The sequence below is a fragment of the Nomascus leucogenys genome, chromosome 18 (genome assembly GCF_006542625.1).
Source record: "Nomascus leucogenys isolate Asia chromosome 18, Asia_NLE_v1, whole genome shotgun sequence".
Classification (NCBI taxonomy): domain Eukaryota; kingdom Metazoa; phylum Chordata; class Mammalia; order Primates; family Hylobatidae; genus Nomascus; species Nomascus leucogenys.
In genome coordinates this window covers 9,778,316-9,804,669 of record NC_044398.1, presented here as the reverse complement: position 1 = coordinate 9,804,669, position 26,354 = coordinate 9,778,316, and the positions used below count along the sequence as shown (strand labels likewise).

The window sequence follows — 26,354 nt, the reverse complement described above, 5'->3', positions numbered from 1 at the left end:
ACTGTGCCCCCTTGCCATAGTTTTGATCCTGCTGAGAGCCTGGCCTGGAATGCCTTCCCCAGTTGACTCCTCTGCAAATTCTTACTCCTCCTTTCAGGACTTGGCCCCAGCATCACCTCCTCCTCCTGTCAGTCTTCCCACCTGGCTCTCTGTGTTGCCCTTGCATTCTGGGTGCACCTCCAACTATTGGAGGGGCTGCTTTGTATTAGGTATTAGGTGGAGAATTGAAACCAAGATCTAGAGGTGGTCCTCAGGATTCTATGGTCATTTAGGAAAAAGAAGCAAAAAGAAAAATCCCTGGAGTAGAACAGTATGAGTAATCCAGGAAGGACAAGAACAGGGCACTTAGGGAAGATGTAATGCTGGAGTGTGTGGAAAACCTTCCTAGAGGGGGTGATGTTGAAACTGGAACTCATGGATGGAAAGGAATTCACAGGGGAGAATTGGGGAAAGGAAAGGGTTTTAGACAGAAGGAACAGTGCTTGCAGGCTCAGAGCCAAGACCACTTATGGTAGGACTGGGGAAATTGCTGAGTGTGTTTATCCATTTCCTTATCTCTCGTACTTGACTGAGCTCCTAGGATGTCACATCTGCTCCGCTGGGCTCAAGGAGGTCTCAGCGGAATTAGACTGGAACCCAAACACTGGAATCTCTCAGGCTCTGCCTTGCCATCTGGTAAATGTTCAGGCAGTGTGAAGAGGCTGCTAAAGTCCTTTGGATTTCCTGAGATTCCATGACCTACATAAATAAAAGAAGGCGATTTGGGAGGCTGAGGTGGGAGGATCGCTTGAGCCCAGGAGTTTGAGACCCAGCCTGGGCAACATAGTGAAACCTGATCTCTACAAATAATAAAAAAATAGCCAGGCATGATGGTGTGCATCTGCAGTCCCAGCCACTCAGAAGGCTGAGATGGGAGGATTGCTTGAGCCTGGGTGGTTGAGGCTGCAGTGAGCCATGACCATGCCACTGCACTCCAGCCTGGGGACAGAGCAAGACCCTGCCTCAAAAAAAAAAAAAAAAAAAAAAAGGCATTGCGGAGAGGGCAAGCAGGAGTGCATTCAGTCTGAGAGTCTTGGGAACCTGGACATAATACTGAAGGCCTTGATTTTCACCTATTTGTGACAAAAGAGTGTGATGGGGTGGGAGAATGTAGCTGAGGCAAACCCAGACACTGCATACAGGAAGTGGAAAGCCTCTCACCACCAGTCCTGGGGCTGAGTATGAAGTCTGAAAGGCATTTCTAAATGCAGGATCCCTGTAAAGATTCAAGAGACTGAATATACAAACAGACAGGGGCCACACTATAAATAAAAATAGAACTCGAGCTAAGAACCTGCTCCGAACCTGCTGCAAGCAGCCCTTGAAGCCAACCCACTGGCAATAGTAACCAATCCTGGAAGTCAACTGATATAGGAAGCCAAATAATAACCCCTGTAGTAATCTGCACAAAACAGCCATAACTTGATTAATAACTGACAGCTTTCCTTATTTTTGCATTGACTTCCAGTTTAGGACCAACAAGATAAAGCAAATATGCAACTCTAAGCCACTACATCGTATGCTGCTTAGCTGCCCACAGCTTCCCCACACCAATAGCCTGAAGTCTTTTCATTCCCCCCTACTATAAAGCATTCCCATTCCTCTACCTGCCTTTGTGTCTCTACCAGATGCAAATGATGGTGGCTGACTCCCTTGCTAGGGCAGATTCTGAATAAACACACTTTGTTTGTTCTCATTTGGGTGGTCCTTGTTCATTTCCACAGGCTGGAAAAGGTTCTCTGAAGCTCTGGATATTCCATTTACTTTCTTTCATTCTTGGATCCATTTCCTTTTCTTAGAACATTGGAGAATGTTTTTCACCATCCACAAACATTTAGCAGGGCTGGGCATGTTTGTGCTGCAAAGAACACTTTTTACAAGATCAGAGATAGCACCTAGATTCCCAGTGCTGCCACTGGTGCTGCGACAGCCAGCAAGTCCTTTAGCCTTCTTATATCTTCATCCTCTTACCTGTAAAATGGGACTAAAGAAATTATTTTCTGGCTGGGCATGGTGGCTCATGCCTGTAATCCCAGCACTTTGGGAGGCTGAGGCAGGTGTATCACCTGAGGTCAGGAGTTCGAGACCAACCTGGCTAACATGGCGAAACCCTGTCTTTACTAAAAATACAAAAATTAGCTGGGTGCGGTGGCTCACGCCTGTGGTTCCAGCTACTCGGGAGGCTGCGGCAGGAGAATTGCTTGAACCCAAGAGGTGGAGGTTGCAATGAGCTGAGATCGTGCCACTGCACTCCAGCCTGGGTGACAGAGTGAGTGAGACTCCATCTCAAAAAAAAACAATTTTGCTTACCTGCTGGAACCAGACCCCATGATCCTCCAGGTTCACATCTAGTGTACCTCTCAGCACTGTCTCACCGATCCCAGTCAAATAAAAACATTAAGACCTAGAAACACAGAGATTTTATCGGAAAAGACTATTGCAGTAGGAGGAGGGGACTATCGTAAGAGGACAACACACAGACCACAAGATCTGCAAGAGTCTCAAGAGAGACCTTGGATGTGTGATCATGAAGGGCGGCTGCTCCATATTCCAGTGCTGGCTCAGGTTAAAGGTGAGTCAAAGTTCAGGAGCTTGTGGGGAGGGAAGAAGCCTAGCTAAAGTTTGGTCAAGTCTTACTAGCGGGTATTTTGTCCACATTGGTGAGTAGGGGACAAACAATTTGGGTAATCATTTATGAGGCAAAAGTTGGAGGGTTTGTGTCTGGCCTTGTCCTAAGTAAACAAGGTGGCATTCATGAGTCTTATCTAAGTCGCATGGGGAAGAGTGGTTCTTTGCAGTAAGCTGTTTGTAAGGACAAACGGAAGAAGGATTTCCTGAGTGCGGTCTTCCAGGAGCACAGGGCTCAGGCAGAGTTCAACATTGTCATCCATTTATGGATGAATGCATAAACAAATGTGGTAGATATGTTCAATGAAATATTATTCAGCCTTAAAAAGGAAAGGAATTCATACATATGCTACATCATGGATGAATCTTGAGGACATTATGCTAAGTGAAATATACCAGTCACGAAATGACAAATATTGTATGATTCCACTTATATGAGGTAGCTGAAGTAGCCACATTCCTAGAAACAGATGTAGAATGGTGGTTGCCCACCCTGGTGGGGAGAATGGGGAGTTGTTTAATGAATACAAAGTTTCAGTTTTGCAAAATGAAAAGCTTTGTGGAGACTTTGCGCAACAATGTACACAAAAATGTGAATGTATTTAACACTACTAAACTGTACACTTAAAAATGGTTTAGATAGGTCAAGCGTGGTGGCTCATGCCTATAATCCCAGCACTTTGAAAGACTGAGGCAGGTGGATCACTTGAGGTCAGGAGTTCGAGATCAGCCTGGCCAACATGGTGAAACCCCATCTCTACTGAAAATACAAAAAAAAAAAAAAAAATTAGCTGGTGTGGTGGCACGCTCCTATAATCCCAGCTACTCAGGAGGCTGAGGCAGAAATATTGCTTGAACCCGGGAGGCGGAGATTGCAGGGAGCCAAGATCATGCTACTGCACTCCAGCCTGGAGACAGAGCGAGTCTCTGTCTCAAAAAAAAAAAAAAAAAAAAAGTTTTGATAGTAAATTTAATGTTATGTGTCTTTTACCTAACATTAAAAACTTTAAATTACTTTAAAACAATTAAAGTAATTTTAATTTAAATTAAATTACTCTAAATTTAATTAACTTAAAAAAACTCAACATCATTATCCCCTTTGATTCAAGATTAGTAAATATTATTTATCAATGAACAACTCAAAAGTGACAGTGAATCTCCTGAGTGGGGGAGAAACAGGGTCTAAGAAATAATTCCCGGAAGACTCTTGTTTGCGTTATTCCTGCCAAAGGAGCTGAAGCATCTGTTGAGAGGTGGTAGCAAAGGTGGGTTGTTTTATGCTGAGACCAGCTCAGTTGGGGAGACCCTAGCCCAGCAGTGCTAGAGGAATTAAAGACAAACACACAGAAATATAGAGGTGTGAAGTGGGAAATCAAGGATCTTACAGCCTTCAGAGCTGAGATCCTCGAACAGAGATTCACCCACATATTTATTAACAGTAAACCAGCCATTAGCATTGTTTCTATAGATATTAAATTAACTAAAAGTATCCCTTAAGGGAAAGGAAGGGATGGGCCGAATTAATTGAATAGGTTGGGCTAGTTAACTGCAGCAGGAACACGCCCTTAAGACACAGATCGCTCAGGCTTTTGTTTGTGGCTTAAGAATGCCTTTAAGCGGTTTTCCGCCCTGGGTGGGCCAAGTGTTCCGTGCCCTCATTCCCGTAAACCCACTACCTTCCAGCTTGGGCGTTATGGCCATTATGGACCTGACATTGCTGCAGAGATTTTATTTATAGCCAGTTTTGGGGCCAGTTTATGGCCAGACTTTGGGGGGCTTGCTCCCAACAGTTTTAGCGTCTTGCTGATCATCTTCTAGCGGGGATGACTGAAATGAAAAAGAGAAATATTAATATAAAAGGTTATAATAAAGTAAGGAGCCAGGAGTCGGATCCTGAGAGTATCTGGTCCAGCAGATTCCAAGAGGTTGGTGGAAGAAAAGCTTTTGGACATACGGCACTGCTCATTGAGTTTGCCGAAGCTAAGATGTCAGTGTTCTTGGCAATGTTGTCCACGGTCTTGGTTCCCTCTCATATAAAAGGCATTTGTGACTTGAACATTTTATTACACTTCCTTTGAGGCTCGAAGAGTGCCTTTTCCAGGGAGAAACTGGCCCCTGCATGGTCTGCCTCAGTGATGAGTATTTCAAGGCACATATCAAGTCATCTGGGCTTTAAGGCACAGTGCTTCCTCAGGTGCTGAGGGAAGTGGCAGCTATAAGGCAACCTAGAGTTCCAGTAAAGATCTGGGTTTACAAATTTTAATCTGGATTGTCAGAATTCAGTTCTTCGTGATGCCAAGACAGAAGGGAGAGATAAAAATTGGAAATGTTAATTTGAAGGCTGTAGGCAGATATTAGAGAAAAACAAGAGTTAAAATTTGGTAAGATTTGACAATGTGTGTAAGATGACAAGATCTGGTACAATTTACAGGCAGTAACAAAACTGGTTTTTCATATTTGTCAGTTACCTGAAGTTTACAGGAGGTTCAAACACGAGTTCAAAGACAATGAACAGGACCAGAATCTGATAACCCACCAGGGTGTGCTATAGTTTTCCATTGAAACACAAAAATTCTCTCCACGGATACCTTCCCTTTTGATCAAGATAATCTCAAAGGACCAGACACAGTGGCTCACATCTGTAATCCCAGTACTTTAGGTGGCCGAGGTAGGAGAATTGCTTGGGGCCAGGAATTCAAAACCAGGCTGGGGCCGGGTGCCATGGCTCACACCTGTAATCCCAGCACTTTGGGAGGCCGAGGCGGGCAGATCACGAGGTCAGGAGATGGAGACCATTCTGGCTAACATGGTGAAACCCCATCTCTACTAATACAAAAAAATTAGCCAGGCATGGTGGCAGATGCCTGTAGTCCCAGCTACTCGGGAGGCTGAGGCAGGAGAATGGCATGAACCCGGGAGGCAGAGCTTGCAGTGAGCTGAGATTGCGCCACTACACTCCAGCATCTCAAAAAAAAAAAAAAAAACAAAAACAGCCTGGGCAACATAACAAGACCTTCTTTCTCCAAAAAGCACAAATAAAAACAATAGAAAAATTAGCTGACCATAGTGGCATGCACCTGTAGTCCTAGCTACTTGGGAGGCTGAGGCAGGAGGATTGCTTGAGCCCAGGAGTTCAAGGCTGCAGTGAGCTATGATTAGACCACTGCACTCCAGTCTGGGCCACAGAGCCAGACCCTCTCTCTTAAAAAAATTAAATAGATAGATAAATAAATAATCTCAAAGAAGGATTATTCTTGGTCAGAAAATAAAGTTGATGTCATTGAATTCAACCTAATTATTTTAACATATGCAGCAAGAATGGTGATTTAACATATTGGCTCTTCAAAGTTTGCTTTGTGGAAGATTTCATAAGGACGTTCGAAATGGACCTTTAAAAATCTCTTGAGGCTTGATTCTTCTGAGAGAGTGTTTAACAAATAAACACAAACCTCTTGAAGTTAAGAAGCCAAGCCAAGAATTCACCATCAGATTTCACCTATATTAATCATAGATTTGAGTAAATTCCTCTCTTCTCGAGGTCACGCAAATAGTCTCAGTTTCCTTGGCCCACTAGGAAGAGAACTTCCTTATCCATCGGTAAGGCTGAGAACCCCACAAGCCGACCCTGTAAAGTCAGCCTCAGTTCCTGAAGACTTACTGGCCATATCTTGATTCATTCTCAGCTATGACATTCTGAACAAAGCTTTATTCAGAATAAGCTTTGTTGTATAACCAATGTTTCCAATTACATCCTCTTAATAAGGAGAACAGATTCTTACTGAACCTATGCAAATAACTGTATTTCCATGGAAATAAAAGTATTCAATAAAAGTTTCTGAATTCTGGAGGAAACAGGAAGAAAAAGATAAATGTTTTGTTTTTATTAATCTACATTTTTTTAGATAATCGCTTAAAAGAGAAAGTAGCCCTCACATCCAGAAAATAGAATGTTAAAGTATTAGCAGCATTCCAAACAAAACCCAAATCATTCCTCATCATTTCATTCAGGCTTATTCTTGTTCTGTTCCATCTTGAGTTAGTAGCCTCAGGAACCCGTTAGCTTCTTTTTTTTTTTTTTTTTTTTTTGAGACGGAGTCTCGCTCTGTCGCCCAGGCTGGAGTGCAGTGGCGCAGTCTCGGCTCACTGCAAGCTCCGCCTCCCGGGTTCACGCCATTCTCCTGCCTCAGCCTCTCCGAGTAGCTGGGACTACAGGCGCCCACCACCACGCCCGGCTGTTTTTGTATTTTTAGTAGAGACGGGGTTTCACTGTGGTCTCGATCTCCTGACCTCGTGATCCACCCGCCTCGGCCTCCCAAAGTGCTGGGATTACAAGCGTGAGCCACCGCGCCCGGCCCCGTTAGCTTCTTAATAAGAACGCGGGAAATCCTGGATGGTCCAATGGCATGGGCCCCAATTTATTTAAGCAATACCATCATAAGCCTGTGCCCGTGAGTACTCAGCACAGTCCTTTCCCGTGGGGCTCTGAGACCGTCGATTTTAATGTCAAAACACTCTGGTTTGTAGCTGATTTCCAAGTGCTTTCCAGGAAGAATCAAAGTAAAACAACAACAACAAAAAAACTATCTCTAGATGCCAAGAGACCAAAAATGACCATGGTTAACTTATTAATGATAATTTTTCAAAAGTGAAAGATCTGATGAGTTCATTACAAAAATAATGCAACTGACAAGAAAGTTTGGTTGTTTCTGTGGCATTTAAAACAAAGCAGTGAACTTAAAATCAAAGTGACAATAGAAAAGTTTTAAAGAAAACATAGGAGGTAACAGGATTGTAAAGAACCTTAATTCTTTCAAGACTGAGAAGAGTTTGTTCCTGTAAGTAATCAAGGACATGAAAAACTGAACGTAAAGCACAGAAAATTATTCTGATAAAATAGAATCATTGCCTTTTAGGCAGATTTCTCAGAAGGTAAAGAAAAATCTTAACAACCTCTTAAAAAGTACATACATGATTCAAGAAAATTTTGTCATTTAACAGAAAGAAAAGCAGTTTTAATTTTGTATCAGCATAATGTTTGATATCAAGGCTCTTTTAAGAAAATCTTATAAATAAAGCCACTAAACCTTAGCCAGTTTCGACTATGGCAAATAAAATTCCCTTTCTGTGCACCTACTACAGGTTTCTACATCCATTTAGGTTTTGTGCTACCTATTCTTCTTCCTCATTCTGGAACAGCCAGTCATTTTACTTTAGGACAAAACTATGCTCCTTTACCTTAACAAAAACACATCCTGAGTACCTTGCATACAAAGTTACTCTTCTCTGCAATATTTTTCCTAGAGAATCTCACTCAGAATATTAATCGTAACTTTTTAACTTCTATTTCACAGAGATAGCTATGAGGTAGATACCTGTGAGCTGTCAGACACCACAATTTTGCAGCAAAGCTTATGAATATACACTTTACAATGTTTTATAGTTTAGATGTCCTTATAGTACAATTTCTCAATGTGGCAAAATACATACAGCCTTAAAATTTTGCTTGGTGATTAATATTTTAATACTTTATCTTATTAGAAATGATCTAGGTATTTAACGACTATCCATTAATTAACTTACACTAGCATAAGTTTTAGGTTACTAAAAGATCTTAGAGACTGTCTTCCAGCTGACATACCACAAAACATAATTATTGTTGAAATGAAGTTTGTCAGAATAATAATTTAATGTAGTTAAACACACATCTCCAGTTTTCATCATCTTAAACATCTAGGAAACATAACGCTAGTTTATTCAATCAGTAGAGCTGTCTAAATTCAGGCAGAATAAACCCAAATAGAATACAAATGTATGCTTGCATTATGCTGACCTTGGATAACTCAGAAGACAGCTCTTTCTATCAAAAAACAAATATTAAAGTAGTCTTTTTTTAAAAAAAAGAGTTACCTAAATTTTTTGAATTTGAATTCTTAAAACATTTGCATTCATTTTTTATAAAAATACTTTTTAAAGTATTAGAAGCTCAATTCTACTACCAACAGGGTGGCTTAAAACAACAGAAATTTCTTGTGTCAGTTCTGGAGACTAGAAGACCCAAGATTAAGGTATCAGCAGGACCATGACCCCTCTGAAGGCTCTGAGGGAGGGTCTTTCTTTGCCTCTTCCTTGCTTCTCTGGTGGTTGCCCACAGTCCTTGGTATTCCTTGGCTTGTGGACACATCACTCCAATATCTATTTCCTTTGTCACATGATGTCTCCCTATGTGTCTGACTATGTCCCCATTTCCCGCTTCTCACAAGGACTCAGGTCATTGGATTAGGGCCCACCCTAATCCAGCATGATCTCATCTTGATTATATCAGCAAGGCCCTATTTCCAAATAGAGTCACATTCACAGGTACTGAGGACTTGGGCTTGAAAATGTCTCTAGGGGATGCAGTTCAACTCACAACAGCTAATAAGTGGTTGGCCTGGTGTTCCGAACACTCATAAGTCAGCTGCAGAGTGGAGTGTCCATGCCCCAGGGACCAGTAAAGATGACCCTTTGGAAGTGTGGTAAGAAAATATTAGAATGTCTATTTATTTTTACATTTCTTCTTTTAAAAATTGTACTTGTATTTTATGATGTAAATGATATATTTACAATAGTATATGCATATGTTCCATAAATAAAAATACATATATTCAGTGGATACTCAAAATTTTTTAATTGACCAGAGAATGGAAAAAAAAAGAAAGGCCCTTCACCTATTCCACTCCTTCTGTCCTGTCTATTAAACCGAGTGTCACTAGCATATCAGTTTCTCTTTTTCACAGTTGCCTCAGTAGAGTAACATTCCACTGTGAGGTTTGTAGTGAGGTGTCCACCCCACCGACCACAGCATTTAGCTGAAAAAGGTTTAGTTTGACAAAAGAGCAGTTACTAGATCTGAGCCAGGGTGACAAGTAGCTGGAACCTTAAGAATGAAGCAGTTGGCTGGGCGCAGTGGCTCACGGCTGTAATTCCATCACATCGGGAGAGAGAGGCAAACGGTCACTTGAGTCCAGGATTCAAGACCAGGCAAGACCTCATCTCTACAAAAAAAAAAAAAAAATTAGCTGAGTGCAGTGGCACATGCCTATAGTCCCAGCTACTCAAGAGGCCAAGGTGGGAGGATTGCTTACACTCAGGAGTTCAAAGCTGCAGTGGGCTATGATCACGATACTGCACTTCAGCCTGGGTGACAGAGTGAGTCCCTATCTCTATTGAAAAAAGAAAAAAAGAAGCAATTTAACAATCTTTATGTATTTCAGTAACTTTTCTCTAATTGTCAGTTTTCTTTTTTCTTTTTTGAGACAAAGAGTCTTGCTCTGTTACCTAGGCTGTAGCGCCACGGCATGATCTTGGCTCACTGCAACCTCTGTCTCCAGGGTTCAAGTGAACCTTCTACCTCAGCCTCCTGAGTAGCTGGGACTGCGGGCATGTGCCACCACACCTGGCTACTTTTCTGTATTTTTTTGTAGATACTGGGTTTCACCATGCTGCCCAGGCTGATCTCGAACTTTGGAGCTCAAGCCATCTGCCTGCTTTGGCCTCCCAAAGTGCTGGTATTACAGGCATGAGCCACCACTCCCAGCCACATAATTGTCAGTTTCTTTTAATACTTCAGACAGAGCCAGTGTTTAATGTAATTAGGTATAAAGACATGCTGTTGATATTATAAACAATTTGATGTCATTTTTGGGGGAGGAGGGGAGGCACAGAATTCGGAATGTTTTGAAATATAAGTTTCCAAAAGAGGAGAGCCACTGCAAACCAGAAGTAAGGTGATGATTACACCTCCGTTCTTACCACGTGAATTTATGTATGATACAATCCCAAGATCCAGCCTCCAACCCCCACATATACCAATGTGTTTCCAGGAATTGTTTTGGGATCTCTGAGGGAAGGCAGCTGATATGCTTACAGGTAAACAAACTTTAAAAAGTTGATAACATGCATTTCAAAATCCATTTGTTGATATATTTTTAAAATTGAGGAGTCAATATAAACAAGGTAAAATGTATAAATTTAAAAAGATATTCAGATGTCCATGGAAAATAATTGTTCAGAAGAGCAAAGGGTAGTATAACATTAAATGAGTCATGGTGTTTTTTGACATTCCTGATTTTTTTTATTATTATTATACTTTAAGTTCTAGGGTACATGTGCACAACCTGCAGGTTTGTTACATAGGTATACATGTGCCATGTTGGTTTGCTGCACCCATCAACTCGTGATTTACATTAGGCATTTCTCCTAATGCTATCCCTCCCCCAGCCCCCCACCCCCCACCGACAGGCCCTGGTGTGTGATGTTCCCTGCTGACATTCAGGATATTTTGTTGGTTGTTTAACTCTTCAAAAACTTGACATAAGGGTCTATTGATTGTGGAGGAACTGATCTCCTTCTCATGGGTTCTTTGAGCTCCTGTGTGGGCATAAGTATATCTTTGTTATAATTTGTTCCACCTGTGCCTGTCAATTTCTTTCCACTTGCCTCCTCCCATGACATTCTGGCTCATGTTTCTTCATAAAGCTCTAAGCCAGTTATTAATAACAGACCAGTGAGCCTCCTGATCCACCAAGACCATATGGTGCTTTTCATAAAAGAGAGAGATCATTCCCTTGACTTTGGACTTCGCTTATTGAACCCCTGAACAGTAAGTGTTCTGTTTTGTTTTGTTTTTTAATGTAGCATTTTAAGATGTTGATTTTGGAGGAAAGTTTAGTGTGACTCTTATGTGCTTCTGATAGAGGGAGAATATAATAGGTTAAAATTCACTAAGACTCACAAAGCCTATTTCCTATTCCCTGCAACTCTCCGCTTCTTATAAGGCCTTATAAAAATCTCTCTGCTTTTCATAAGGCTGATTATAAAGAGAGATCAATGAATTAGATTTCTACTCCTCTCATTTTCTTTTGGTTAAATAAAGGCAGGAGGAGAAGCAAAGGATTAATGATATATAAATTACTTGACCAAGCCCTGTGGCTGCAGCTTGACCTCCTGTCTCCTTGTATTTTCTCTCCAAATAGAATTCCAGTGATTTCAAAGAGAATTTTCACATATGAAAAGTATACGTGGGGGACTGTGGGGGAGGAGTAGTTGGACAAGAGACCTGGGCACTTTTGTGTATTTCCCCCTTGTTCTAGGTTTGGATCAGAGAGGGCACCTGTCTTGTTCCATGGATTCATTGCTTCCTTGTTTTTTAGCCAAAGGCTTTGTCTTTGCAGCCTTCTTTATACTGGTTGCTTCTGAGAGTCCTTCAAAGTAGGTCACGATGTTTTCTGTCTAGAAAAGGGGGACCCTGAAGCCCAGAAAGGCCAATGCCCCACTTGGTTCTCCTGAGCAGGGCTAAAACCTGACACTCCAATCCTTCTTCAAGACCATAGACTAATATAGCTTTCTGCTTTGGTTATGTATGTTCAGTTCTTGAACATGTGCACCAGGCTTCTAAATAAAATGTGTAAGGGGGCATGACAGGGAAGTGGAAGGAGGCAGATGTGGGCTTGTTGTTGAGCCCTGGCTTGGACCACATACAAGCTGTGTGATCCTAAGAAAGTTCTCAACCACTCTGAGCCTCAGTTTGCTCATTTGTAAAGTGAGAATCATAGTCTCTTTTACAACGTGATGGGGTTTACTCAATGTATATAAGAAGCCAAGTATAGTGACAGTGACTGTTATTTTAACACATTTATAAATTCCTTCTTTGAATTTTTCCTGAATCTTCCTAATTATCTCTCATTTGTTTCCAATTTAAACCCAGAGCCTCCAAATGGGAAACATGAATTTAAACTGTAGAGGCAATATCTGACTTCTACTACTTTTAATAACTTCATTTTTAGAATAGTGTAAACCATGCAAATGCTGAGGACAGGTGGATTGGAGGATGGTATATTGTTAGCAATGGAGACATTAAGTCTACAGCTAAGATCAATGATGATGAGAAACCTCCCCAAACAACTTCAAAATATAAACTATTATTTCCGTAAACGTATCTGCTCTATTATAATCAGCATTCTAACATTTTTTCTTTTTGCTCTGTCTTTCTATGTTTCCAAAAGACTGGTTTCCACCCTTGCCACGTTAAATTCTGTGTGTCTGGACAAGACAGAAAGAAGGACTGTCTCAATACCTGCTTTCCAAAGTGTTGCTCTGTAACTCAGGAGATATGATTGGATTTTTGTTTTCCTCTATAAACTTTAATTGTGCAAATATGTATTTAATTCATACCATGTGCAAGGCATCATGTACTAACCTAAAACGGGATCTATAAAAGTCACAATGGGCTTGCTCATGGTTCAGTCCTCCTCCTTGGGTATCACCTTTTATTTTTTGAGACAGAGTCTTACTCTGTCACCCAGGCTGGAGTGCAGTGGCTTGATATCACCTCACTGCAACCTCCACCTCCTGGGCTCAAGTGATTCTTCCACCTCAGCCTCCCGAGTACCTGGGACTACAGGTGTGCACCAACATGCCCAGCTAATTTTTTGTTATTTTTTTTTTTTAGTAGAGACAGGGTTTTGCCATGTTGCCCAGCCTGGTCTCAAGCTCCTGGGCTCAAGTGGACCACCGCCTTGGCCTCCCAAAGTGCTGGAATTATAGGTGTGAGCCATCGCACCTGGCCAAGTGTCACCTTCTAAGTAATGACTTTGTGAAGCATAGAAGAGCAACACCTTAAAGTCACACCTTGTCTGCCCTATGGAAAAAAAAATTGTCATTAAGCACTTACTTTGTTCCAAGCTCTGCGGAAAATGCTAGAGATATCATTTCTGCTCTAAAGGTGGTCATAGTCTGTCATTTAAACTTGAAATTCTATTCTCCAGCCTAACCATCTATTTTCAGCTAAACTTGACTCCAAAGAACAATCAGCTTGTTTCAGAAATCAAATCTGCACCTAAAAACATAAAGACATTGCCACCAGTGAATTTATACCAAGGAGTGTGTGTTGCAGGCCAAGGAGGCAGTTTAAAAGGTTTTGCCAAATGCCTGTGAGTACTCAAAAAAGTCCAGAGATTTCCCCACTCCCCTCCATTCACCAACTCCAAATGGGAATGACACTTGTTTGGATATCTGAGTTCTGCAGGTCAAAAAACACAAGCAAGCCCCCCTAGTCCCATTTCTGCATCCTGCACCCATTTCTGCATCCTGCACCCATTTCTGCATCCTTGCACCACTCAAAGGACAAGTGTCTGCAGGCACCGCTGTGTTGGGGCTCTCTGAGGAAGCCTCACACAGCTGATTCCCAGCCAGGGCTCCAGGCATTTCATCTGGCTTTGTAAAAGGGCATCACAACTGTGATTCATGCAGAGGGCTGGAAAACTTGGCAGGGAGAAGGTTGATAACATTTTGATTATTTCAATTCCAGAATATTTCATAATGTTCAGTGCCCATAACTGAATAAATTCATGTCATCTCATGGGCAATGTATGATCTGTTTAGCTCAAGAATATGGCAGCTAGAAACTTTAGCCTTCAGGAGTCCTGATAGTGGATGATTAAGGAGTCATATTTGTTCATATGTAGAAAAATTGTTCTTTTTAGGGCCAGAACATTTATTTCAAACGTTTGAGGCATGGCCATCAATGGCTTGGGAAAGCCAAAACTGAACAGATGTTGACCTAAAAAGAAAGCGAGTGGGCTGGGCATGATGGCTGATGCCTGTAATCCCAGCACTTTGGGAGGCCGAGGTGGATGGATCACCTGAGGTCAGGAGTTCAAGACCAGCCTGTCCAACATGGTGAAACCGTGTCTCTACTAAAAATACAAAAATTAACCGGTGTGGTGGTGGGAGCCTGTAATCCCAGCTACTCAGGAGGCTGAGGCAGGAGAATTACTTAAACCCAGGCGGTGGAGGTTGCAGTGAGCCAAGATTGCGCTGTTGCACTCCAGCCTGGGCAACAAGCATGAAACTCCGTCTCAAAAAAAAAAAAAAAAAAAGAGAGAGAGAGAGAGGTTCCACTGAAGAGAAGAGAAACACAGTGGCGCCTGACAGGTCTGAAACCTGCTTTCCCACCTGGGGCGGGTGGGTGATCAGATCGACCCTCAGGAGTGCTGCCAGGCGAGCCAACACCCTGCTGCTCATGTGTCTGTGTGTCTGCCTCAGCTTCTCTGGGCTTTCCATCTCTTAAGGGCTATTTGTTTCCTCTCATCTAACTGAGCCACTCCATCCCTCTTCATGGCTGGGCTGCAAGGAAGTGGCAGTCTTTCTGAATCTGCTGCTTCATTTAACTAGGCACTATTTATTGAGTGTCAGGTAGCATGCTGGGCTCTTGGCTTACTTTTTTTGTTTGCTTGTTTTGTTTTGTTTTGTTTTGTTGAGACCCAGGCTGGAGTTTAGTGGCACGATCTTGGCTCACTGCAACCTCTGCCTCCCAAGTTTAAGCGATTCTTATGCTTCAGCCTCCCGAGTAGCTGGGACTACAGGTGTGCACCACCATGCCGAGCTAATTTTTGCATTTTTAGTAGAGACAGGGTTTTGCCATGTTGGCCAAGCTGATCTCCAATTCCTGACCTCAGGTGATCTCCCTGCCTTGGCTTCCCAAAGTGCTGGGATTATGGGTGTGAGCCACCATGCCCGGCCTCTTGGCTTACATTTTTACCAGTCCTGCAATATTGCAGTGGCTAAGGCCGTGGGCATTGGAGCCTAACAAATCTCCATAAAAATCCTTAGTCACCTCTTACTATGTGTGTAATGTTGGACAGCTATCTTAACCTCTCTGGGTTTCCATCTTTTTGAGTAAGAAAATAGGGGTATGAATATTCTACCTCATAAAGTTTTGTGAGATTAAAAATCAAAGTGTGTGTAGAAGGCACTGAACTTTAGTTATGAATAAAGTCCTTTCAACCCCCCACAAGACAGATATTACGCTCTCTGTTCTCCAGATGAGGTGGCATCTGAGCTTTGTCCAAGGCTGCAGAGTTAATACTGGTGAGAGCCAGGATCTCAAACTGGTTCCATCTGGTTCAGATCCTGTACTCTCTCCTCACTGCACCTTGCTGGCTGACCATCTGTGACTAACATGTTTCTGTGTCCAGTCGAAGTCCACTTTGTCAAATTCTTTGCCTTATGGCCCTGACCTGCCACATTTTCCGCTTTTCACTCGTGATTTGCTTTGCTCTGGACTCTCTAGTTATACATGGGCTGGAATCAAAGATGTTGGAGGGTGATGAAGGCAGACTGTCCTCACGTAGCCGACTCTGATGAAATGCAGAATCCAGTCTATCATAAATGTCAGAAAATTGCTGAGGCAATTGTGGCACTAGCTTTGGAAAAAGTCACTGTGTGACCTCAGACAAGTCTCTGCACTCCTCTGGGCCTTGTTTGTCAACTGAGAAGTTTACAAAAGCTCTGATATCTTTTCTTTTCTTTTTTTTTTTTAAGACGGAGTCTTGCTCTTTCATCCAGGCCAGAGTGCAGTGACGTGATCTCGGCTCACTGCAAGCTCCGCCTCCCAGGATCACGCCATTCTCCTGCGTTTCATTAGTACTTCCAGTCTTTCCCCATTATTGTTTTTCTTAGCTGGAAAGAGAATAATTGCCTTGAAATCATGTCTTAATCAGGAAACAAGGTGCAAGCATAATGCCTGCCATCATTTAAACATAGAGCCATATGCATTATTTAATTCCTATACAAGCTTTCTATGATATAAGGCTCATGTCATTGATAAGTTAATTTCTCAGATATATGTTAAATTTCCTTGCTCATATAATTCAACTTTGGGCAGAATTGAAGGGGACCTTAATGAGCTCAGAAATGCAGCGTGAACTCAAATTTTAGAAGCTTACAGGACACAAAAAATCCATTTACCATTGCATATGCCCAAATTTTCCCAAATTACTCGAATTTGAGTTTAGTGAGGGCAAACCTCCAGTATGCTGTAGAAACGGTGGCCATCCCAACAGATCATCCCATTCTAAAACCCTGCACGTCCTGTGCCAAGTTTTTCTTGCCTTCCAACAACTTGACTTGTTCCCTAATTACAAGCAAAAAAAAAAAAAAAAACCAAAAGAAAAAGTATTAAGAAGACATAGTTCCCATATGATTTCTCAAGTTTCTGAAAGACGGTTGTCTTGAACATAAACTTTCTAGGAAAGGGAGATGTTTTCCATAGGGAGACAAGTTGCAAGCACCCAAATTTGGGATTTTATTTTTAAAATTATTTGCTGGGAAAGGTAGACTTATTATGTATGTTTTTCTTGTTGTAATTGTCATTTGGACAAAGTGAACTTTCATTCTTCCCAGAAAGCTTCTGCTTTAAGTATAGTCCAGTCAGTGTTTGTTGAGAACTAATTAGTGTCGGAGAGTGTGAGGCACTGGAATCCAGGATGAATAAGGCCGCCCCCTACCTTCTAGGAAAGCATCACTGACTATAGGGTATTGCATGTAAACAACCATGATACAGTGTGGTCACTGGCAACATGTTACGGACAAGTCGGAAATACATTCTGTCTAAGGAAGTCAGATTGGATAACAGAGGAGGTGAGATTGAATCTCAAAGGATGAATAGGAGTTTAACAGTTTTGCCTGTTTAGGTGCTTAAAGAGAACTCGAGAAGAATGATTCATTCAAGGGCTACTGTCTAACAGTAATATGCTAGACTGTAATTAATAATAGACACTATCACTTACTAAATGTTTACTTTCTAGGTGCAAGTATTATCAAAGTATTACAAAGGGCAGATTGTTTTGATGTGAATATATTATCAACTAACTGTTATAAAGTAAATTCTGGCAAATTTGGGGTTATCAGGCCCAGAGGGGTAACTGTGAGCCCTTCCATCCCATCCACAACCAGCTCACCTATATAGAAACGATCCAGGACTGAAGACGGAGAGTGGCCATTAATAATTATGTGATGTCGAGATCAGGAGATCGAGACCATCCTGGCTAACACAGTGAAACCCCGTCTCTACTAAAAATACAAAAAATCAGCCGGGCGAGGTGGTGGGCCCCTGTAGTCCCAGCTACTCGGGAGGCTGAGGCAGGAGAATGGCGTGAACCCCGGGGGGCGGAGCCTGCAGTGAGCCGAGATCGCGCCATTGCACTCCAGCCTGGGCGACAGCAAGACTCTGTCTCAAAAAAAAAAAAAAAAAAAAAAAAAAATTATGTGATGTTTCCATGCCAGTATAGTCAATTTCCATTATAATGTAGATCTTTTCAAAAGTAACTTTTTGTTTTAAAACGAATAAATCAGTATAGTTGAAAAAGCATGGCATCTGGAAGCTGAAGTACTAGATTAGTTTCTAAACTATGGCACAGAATACTCAATGTCATTCATCTCCCAGTTGTGCATAAGCAGTGCCCGGCACATAATAGACCCTCAATAAATGGTGGTTATTATAATATTATTTACTTAAGTGGCCTACTAAGCAAAAGAGGACAGATTTCAACTGTGTCTCATTTTTCAACATGTGCCTCTGGAGAACTTCTATCAATATTATCTTAACTGTTTGACATTGATTGAAACAAAGAGAAGGATTAGAAAATTTTTATTAAAAACGAAAATATTTTTGAAGTGTGACTCATGTGTTTAAGATTATAAACTTGAATCCAATGAAAAGTGTTTTTATTTTGAGTGAAAAAGAGACTTTACAAAGTATATTCATTCTGCACTTTGTCCTAACCAAAAATCCACACTTAATAAAGAGAAATGTTAGAGGTTAGGAGAAATTGAGAAAAGTGTGAAGTCTCAGAACTAATAATACTTTTATATAATAGAGGGATTTTTGTTGTTGTTGTTGTTTTTTGTTTTTTTGTTTTTGTGCTTTTTTTTGCCAGGGGACCAAGCCATTTAGAAAATACATTCTTCTTATGGTCCCTGGAGTCAGAGTTGACTTCAAAGGTAGGGGCTTACAAACTGGTGGCAGAGTGAAGAACAGAGAATACAATGAAGTCAGCTCCTAGAAACCAGGGATTACTGCTACTCTCATTTGTCTAACTCTGTGGGATACCACTCCTCAACTATCTAATAAGCAATGAACAGGTCAATTCAAATTAGATTATTTGGATCTGAATCTTGATAGAATCAAAAGAAGAAATAAAAACTTATAAACTAGATGAGAGTATCCATTCTACTTTCAGCACGACAGTCTATAAAATAATAAAGTGACTCCCAATGGCCTCTAGAAATGAGGAAAAGAAAGGCAGAGGCGTTCACATGGTTGGGGGGGGGTATTATTTGCCATCATCTGAAGTTTCAACATAAAAAAAGAATTGACCCAAAATAACCTCAGCTGTCATATCAGAAATGGGAGATCATGTCATTTTTAACTATGAAGTTAAAACATTACGTTCAAGATAAGACCAAGGTCTTGAGATAAACACATTCAGTAAGTTGTAGCATAGTTTTTAAGGTGTCCTAACTTGTTTAAAATTTGTGTATATTTTTCGGTACATGTTTCTATCAGATTAAAAAAACTAGGAAATATTTTCTTCTGAAAATTACTGCTATTAAATAGCTATTCTCTTCAACAAATGCCCCTTCAATCCTAAAGAAGAAACACTTACTCCCATGATTCTATTGGATTTACATTGAAAATGTAAATCAAGCACCATGTGACTCATAATTTTAATCCACAGTAAAACCTGGGTGTGTTAGGAAACTCGTGATGAGACAAATTTATGTCCTTCCAATTATTTAGATCTAGAAACAGACCTAACATCAAGGGAAAAAACCAAACAGGAACCCCTGGTTCCTGTTCCTCATGGTGGAAGAGATTTGCCTTATCATAGAAGTTACATACTTTCATTAAAATGTTTCATCAATAAATGTAATTTTCCTTTCATTCATATTTGTTATAATGATTGGCTTGACAAAAATAAAATCAGTATAAGTTACTTTGAAATATATCAGAGGGAGGAAGACTAGCAGTAATGAGACTACTTTCCTTTGTGTTCTGAAGTTATATAGGCAATATCCTTTTAAATGAATGAATGTGAGAAATGGAAGAAGTAAGGGGTGGCAGGGGCAGGGGGCAGGTGGCAGTGAGAAATGGAAACAGCAAAGGGAAAAGAAAATCACCCAAATTGCTTCCACCCAAACTTCACAACTACGGCCACTATTGACATTTGGATGTATTTCTCTCTGGTCTTTTATTTTGTTTAGTATTTTAATTATGAAGTCTAACGTACATACAGAAAAGCACATGAAAGCCAGGTACAGTGGCTCACGTCTGTAATCACACCACTTTGGGAGGCTGAGGCAGGAGGATCACTGGAGTCCAGGAGTTCAAGACCAGCCTGGGGAACATAGTGAGACCCTGTTTCTAAAAAAATAAAAATAAACTACCTGGGTGTGGTGGCATGTGCCTGTGGCCTCAGCTACTCCTGAGGCTGACGTGGGATGATTGCTTGAGTCCAGGAGTTCAAGGCTGCAATGAAATAGGATTGTACGACTACACTCCAAGCTAGTATACAGAGTGAGACTCTCGCAAGCAAGCAAGAAGGAAGGAAGGGAGGGAGGGAGGAAGGAGGGAGGGAGGGAGGGAGGAAGGAAGGAAGGAAGGAAGGAAGGAAGGAAGGAAGGAAGGAAGGAAGGAAGGAAGGAAACAACGAAGGAAGGAAGGAAAAGAAAGGAAAGGAAGGAAAGGGAAGGAAGGAAGGAGGGAAAGAAAGAAGGAAAGAAGAAAGAAAGGAAGGAAAGAAGAAAGGAAGGGAGGAAGGAAGGAAATCACATGAAGCTTCTATGTACAGTTTAATAAATGTTAAAAAGTGATTGCTAGTATAACCACCATCCAGGACAAGAAATGAGACACTGTTGGAATCTCTTGCCTATTTCCTTCCCCTATACTCCCTAAAGTCAGGCCTACTCTGATTTTGTGGTAGCAAATCTCTTTCTTTTCTTGATAAATTTACCACTTGCATTACTGCCAACCATATATATACCCCTAAACCACGCACTTTAACTGTATTTTTCTAGTTTATATAAATGTACTTACACTGTTGTCTTTTGTGTCTTGCTTTTTAAAATTCAATGCTATCTTTGTTAGATTCACCCGTTTTTGTATTTTAAAATTCAATGTTATATATGTAAGGTTCATCATTGTTTTTGTCTATAGCTGTAGTTTGATTTTTATTATTGTATAATATTCCATTATATGACTATGCCACAATTTATCCATGTACTAATGACATTTAAGTTGTTTCCATATTGAAGCTATTATGATGTTTGGATATGTGTCTTGGTAGGCAGATAGCCATGCATTCTGGTAGGGGATACACTTAGGAGTGTAATGTGTGGTTATAAGTATGAGTTATAATCATATTCAAACATTTTAATATCGTCAAGGTGCAGTGACTCCCCAGCGCTTTGGGAAACTGAGGAGGGGAGGACCACCTGAGGCCAGAAGTTTGAGGCTGCAGTGAGCTAGAATTGCACTCCTGTTCTCTAGGATTGCTTGAAGTCAGGAGTTCGAGACTAGCCTGGGCAACATAGCAGGACTCCGTCTCTACAAAAAATTAAAAATTAGCCAGGCAAGGCAATGCACACCTGTAGCTGTAGTTACTCAGGAGGCTGAGGAGGGAGGATTGAATGAGCCCAGGAGTTCAAGGTTACAGTGAGCTATGATCACACCACTACATTCCAGCCTGGGTAACAGAGCAAGCTCCTGTTTCAAGATAAGGAAATAGGCTTAGTGTGGTGGCTCACCTCTGTAATCCCAGGACTTGGGAGGCTGAGGCAGGTGGACTGCTTGAGCTCAGGGCTTCAGTATCAGCCTGGGCAACATGGCAAAACCCCGTCTCCACAAAACATACAAAAAATTAGCTAGGCATGGTGGCGCACACCTGTAGTCCCAGCTACACAGGAAGCTGAGGTGGGAGCATCGCTTGAGCCTGAGAGGTCGAGCCTGTAGTGAGCCGTATTTGTGCCACTGCACTCCAGCCTAGGTGACAGAGTGAGATACTATCTCAAAAAAATTAAAAATAAAATAAAGAAGTAAATAAAAAATTAAAATAAAAAAGGTACAGTAAAAATATGTGTCTAAAAGGTAAACAGTGGTACACCTGTATAGGGCACTTAAAATGAATGGAGCTTGCAGGACTGGAAGTTGCACTGGGTGAGTCACTGTGTGAATGGTGAGTGAATGTGAAGGCCTAGGACATTCCTGTACACTACTCTAGACTTTGTGAACACTAAATTTATTTATCAGTTTTTTCTTTCATCAGTAATAAATTAAGTTTCAGAATAAAGAAATAGGCTGGGAATGGTGGCTTACCTCTGTAATCTCAGCACTTTGGGAGGCTGAAGCAGACGGATCACCTCAGGGGAGGAGCTCAAGACCAGCCTGGCCAACATGGTGAAACACAGTCTTTACTAAAAATACAAAAATCAGCCAGATGTGGTGGCGCATTCCTGTAATCTCAGCTACTAGGGAGGCTGAGGCAGAAGAATTGCATGAACCCAGGAGGCAGAGGTTGCAGTGTGCTGAGATCGTGCCATTGCACTCCAGCCTGGGTGACAAGAGCGAGACTCTGTCTCAAAAAAAAAAAAAAAAAGGAGAGAAAGAAAACTAAGAAAAAGAAAAAAAATTAAATTTCATATACTGTAATATTTTACTTTATAAACTTTTTAATTTTCTTATTGTTTTGACTCTTTCATAATAATACTTAGCTTCAAGCACAAACACATTGTATGGCTGTACACAAACATTTTCTAGAATTTAGCTTCATCTTTCTATCCAATGTTCAGTTTTAAGCTCTACAATTCTGGGATAAACAGAAATTAAAGTGTCATATTTTCAAAAGTTCACTCTTAGACATGTCCTTCCAATCTAGTTTTCAAAACAATTTTAGAAGATTTTCTGTGTAGGCTCCCTGCCCCTCCACTTCCTGCACTACCTCACTGTCCAGTAAAACTTTTTGCTATGCCTTGACACAGGAATCAAGGTTGCTAAGAGACCACCTGTGCTGAATGCACTTTGTTCTGGCAAGAGCAGAAAACTGAGAAGCCGTGTTACCTACCACTACCTGGGATTAATTCAGGTGAGAAATGGGTCTCTACTCACTCCTCATGCCTCACTAATTGTCTACTCCCCTCCTCACTTCTTATTTCAGTCTTTCTTTTACTCTTTTTGGAGAGAGTTGAAGGTATCCCTGGGAGCCACAGGCTGAAGAAACACAAGCTGGAGTTTGAGGTTTCTGGAGAGAAGGAAAATCACTTTTCAAACCCATGTATTATTTTTGCTCCTTGTTGCTGAAACACAGGCAAAAGGAATTGTTGCATGAAGGGAAAATTCTAGGTGTTTCTTTTGCTAATGATTGTTGTATAATTTGGGGCAAGTAATTCCCTTCTCTAGGAATGGAGCAATTTATTAGAGAAATTATCAAGACTACTCTGGCCGGGCGCGGTGGCTCAAGCCTGTAATCCCAGCACTTCGGGAGGCCGAGGCGGGCGGATCACGAGGTCAGGAGATCGAGACCATCCTGGCTAACACAGTGAAAACCCGTCTCTACTAAAAATACAAAAAATTAGCCGGGTGTGTTGGCGGGCGCCTGTAGTCCCAGCTACTCGGGAGGCTGAGGCAGGAGAATGGCGTGAACCCGGGAGGCGGAGCTTGCAGTGAGCCGAGATCGCGCCACTGCACTCCAGCCTGGGGCACAGAGCAAGACTCCGTCTCAAAAAGAAAAAAAAAAAAAAAAAAAGACTGCTCAAAATGGGAGTAGACAACACTGGCAGAGTACTCATCTCTTTCCCCTTCTCTCTTTCTTATTCTCTCTTAAAAGTCTACCTGCCTTTTTTGTTTTGGGGTGAAAATAGTAGATGAAATATTTTACTACCGAAATTTTGCCACCTTTTTTGACATTGATGTTCATTTTGAGTATATATGTGGAACTTTGGTGTAAGGCTTTGAAAGCTGCTTATTTGCCTTTGCATCCCCTGTAAAAGGGATTAAGAATGGTTCTAAATGCCCTGCCTAACAGACATTTGGTAAACTGTTCCAACAATGTGGAATGCAGACCACAAATTCCAGGTATTTTTTAAAACTTGTTTTATTAATACAGAAATGTAGAGGAAATTAAATGTTTGATGCCTTAGTAAGTAACCAAAACATGACAGACAGGATCTTGAGGAAAGAAAAAGACCTTTTTTTTTTTTTAATCACTACCTGCCTTTTTTCATGTCTTTAAATTCTCACTTCCTGGTAACACCAATAGTACAAGTTAGAGGAATAGCAGCTTCACCAATGCCAATAAAAATGATTGAAATGACTGCAGATACTTGATAAATAAACTTACTACAGACGACATGAAAAGGGAATGGCCACTATGAAAGTTCCTTGAGCTGTTTGTTTTAGAAAGAAAGGCAAGTTTGGCATAGAGAAAAGCCTGTGATTTTGACAGAAAGTGGTCAAAATAAATGGGAGAAAAATATTTTATTTCATTGATTGGTTACAAATAGGTGTGGAATATTCTCTGAAAGACTTACCTTGCTCACTATCTTTTTATAGTGGAAATATTAGATTGAGTTGAAAGAATCAGTATTATAAATGTGTTCATTTGAGGATACTTTTCTCTTTTTTCCTAGGGAGCAGGAGTATTCTGGATATGACTGGTAAAAACTGGATATTAATTTCTACTGCTACTCCCAAAAGTCTAGAAGATGAAATTGTGGGAAGACTTCTAAAAATTTTGTTTGTTATCTTTGTTGACTTAATTTCTATTATATATGTTGTGATAACTTCTTAGAAAGCTGACTTCCTTTCCATGTACATTTCAAACTGAATTACAGTGAATAAAAATTTGTATTTTAACATGTTGAGTGACTCACATTTTATGACATTGCCAATTTATTCTAGAAGCCAACAGGACACTGCAATACAAACAACATTGTGTATTGTTTAGTTCTTTATGGTTTATGAAACATTCACATATGCTGAAGTGAATTTTTTTCCCCAAAAACATCTATCCTACTGAGTCATGAAAATTCTAGATTTTTGGCTAGTCATGGTGGCTCACACCTGTAATCCCAGCACTTTAAGAGGCCCAGGTAGGTGGATCCCTTGAGCGCAGGAGTCTGATACAGGCCTGAGCAATGTGAGGAAACCCCATCTCTCTCTACTAAAAATAAAAATTAAAAAAATTTGACAGGCATGGTGGTGCATGCCTGTAGTCCCAGATACTCATACTCCGGATGCTGAGGTGGAAGAATCACCTGAGTCCAGGAAGCCAAGGTTGCAGTGAGCTGCAATCACAGCACTGCACTCCAGCTTGGGTGACAGAGTGAAACCCAGTCTCAAAACAAAAACAAACAAACAAGCAAACAAAAAACTTCTGGATTTTTTAACCTAGTTATTATTTGGTGTATTGACTAAAATTTATACGTGAGATTGTGAGTGAAGTTGATTTTTTAGGATGTGTACCTATGTGACATTTTATATAATTCTATTTTTAACATGCCAAGTTTAACATTCCAGTAGCATAATCTTTACATATGCTGTACCAATTTTCTTATACACATATTTGATCTGCTTGTAGGTGGATTATTTTTCTTAACCATGGGCAATTGGATAAGTGAGAAATATTTCTATCAACAAAGTCTTAGGAATGAAAATACTTAGAAGAGATTCTTTCTTATAAGAAAGGAGAGAAGGCAGAGTGTAACCTATGTTGATTTCCTATTTGGGACTAAATGCTCACTCTATGTCATTTAATGTAAGGCTTACAATAATCCTAGGTGGCAGGTGCTTCTTGCCTCCATTTTACAGATGAGGAAATTGAATCTTGGAAGAATTGTGCCAGTTAGAGGCCAACACTAGGAAGTGTCTGGAACCGGATCTGGAGCCTTCACAATCTATAATATGTTGCCTCCAAAGGTAAATAATAACTTTATAAGACAAGTGTAGTTAAAAACCAATCTGTAGAGCCAAACTCTTTTTCTTCCAGTAATGCTTTATTCAAGTTCCTCTTGCTGTATTTAATATTGCCTCTATTTTCTTATTCCATATTTAAAAATTTTTTATCCAGAAGAAAGATCAAGTTTACTTTTTTCTTATGTCCCACTCGAAAATGTGTTCTCTTCCCCTGTTTTCTCCATTTCCACTTCATCTCACAGTGTTAAAATATAACTGTTGAACTTCTACTTTTTAAGCTTTTGAAAAACAAATGACTCTCTGTCCTTTAGACTTTTTGAGTTCTTACTTTGGACACACATACTCAACAAAATTCTGATTTCTTCCGTGTGATAATTGTTTTCTTTGATTTGGTCCAATCATTAATGCAAGGTTTCATAAGAGATCTAATTAAGTGTGAAAGGAATCTGGACCTTTGAGACATATCCTTTAACCAACTCTTACTTAACCTGTCAGCAGTGTTGTATATTTAACCACAAACCAAATAGAGTCAAACTGAGTGTTAATTGAAAACAGTAGCAGAACGTCCTATTCTTCTTCTACACTATATCATTAGACCCTACCTTTTGGGCATAAGGACCACCTCCTGTTGATGTGATGTGATTCTCCCCAAACTCCCATATTTGAGATTTGTTGGAACCCATTATCAGGTCACTCCTATTTTCAGGCAGCTGTTTCTTTTCTCTGGGAGATTCCAGGCAGTAGACAAGGTGGTTCGAACCATCTATTCTGAAGCCAGACTGCCTGGGTCACTTCCTATAGTTTGACAGCCCTATGTCTCAGCTTCCTTACTTATAAAATGAGAGCCTAGTTCATAGGGTTGTAGAGAAAATGAAATGAGGTAACTGATGCAAAGTGC

General features: G+C 40.7%; 1 protein-coding gene across 3 annotated transcripts; it reads left to right on the top strand.

Moving 5' to 3' along the window:
- The first annotated feature begins 11,156 nt into the window (after nucleotides 1–11,156).
- On the top strand, nucleotides 11,157–24,397 carry MRLN (myoregulin). 3 transcript variants are annotated; one of them, XM_030798627.1, is made up of 4 exons: nucleotides 11,185–11,308; nucleotides 13,492–13,637; nucleotides 22,525–22,628; nucleotides 24,172–24,397. In XM_030798627.1, exon 4 carries the CDS (start codon nucleotides 24,192–24,194, stop codon nucleotides 24,330–24,332), a length of 141 nt encoding a protein of 46 aa, XP_030654487.1. In that variant the 5' UTR covers nucleotides 11,185–11,308; nucleotides 13,492–13,637; nucleotides 22,525–22,628; nucleotides 24,172–24,191; the 3' UTR covers nucleotides 24,333–24,397. The 3 variants fall into 3 exon arrangements, with proteins under 3 accessions (XP_012352461.1, XP_030654487.1, XP_030654486.1); XM_012497007.2 differs by lacking the exon at nucleotides 13,492–13,637 and having other exon boundaries at nucleotides 11,157–11,308; XM_030798626.1 differs by lacking the exon at nucleotides 11,185–11,308 and having other exon boundaries at nucleotides 13,225–13,637.
- Nucleotides 24,398–26,354: the final 1,957 nt, after the last annotated feature.

Bases quoted from the DNA above. Each gene is read 5' to 3' on its own strand.
- MRLN (XM_012497007.2), top strand. From the start codon at position 24,192: ATGACTGGTAAAAACTGGATATTAATTTCTACTGCTACTCCCAAAAGT.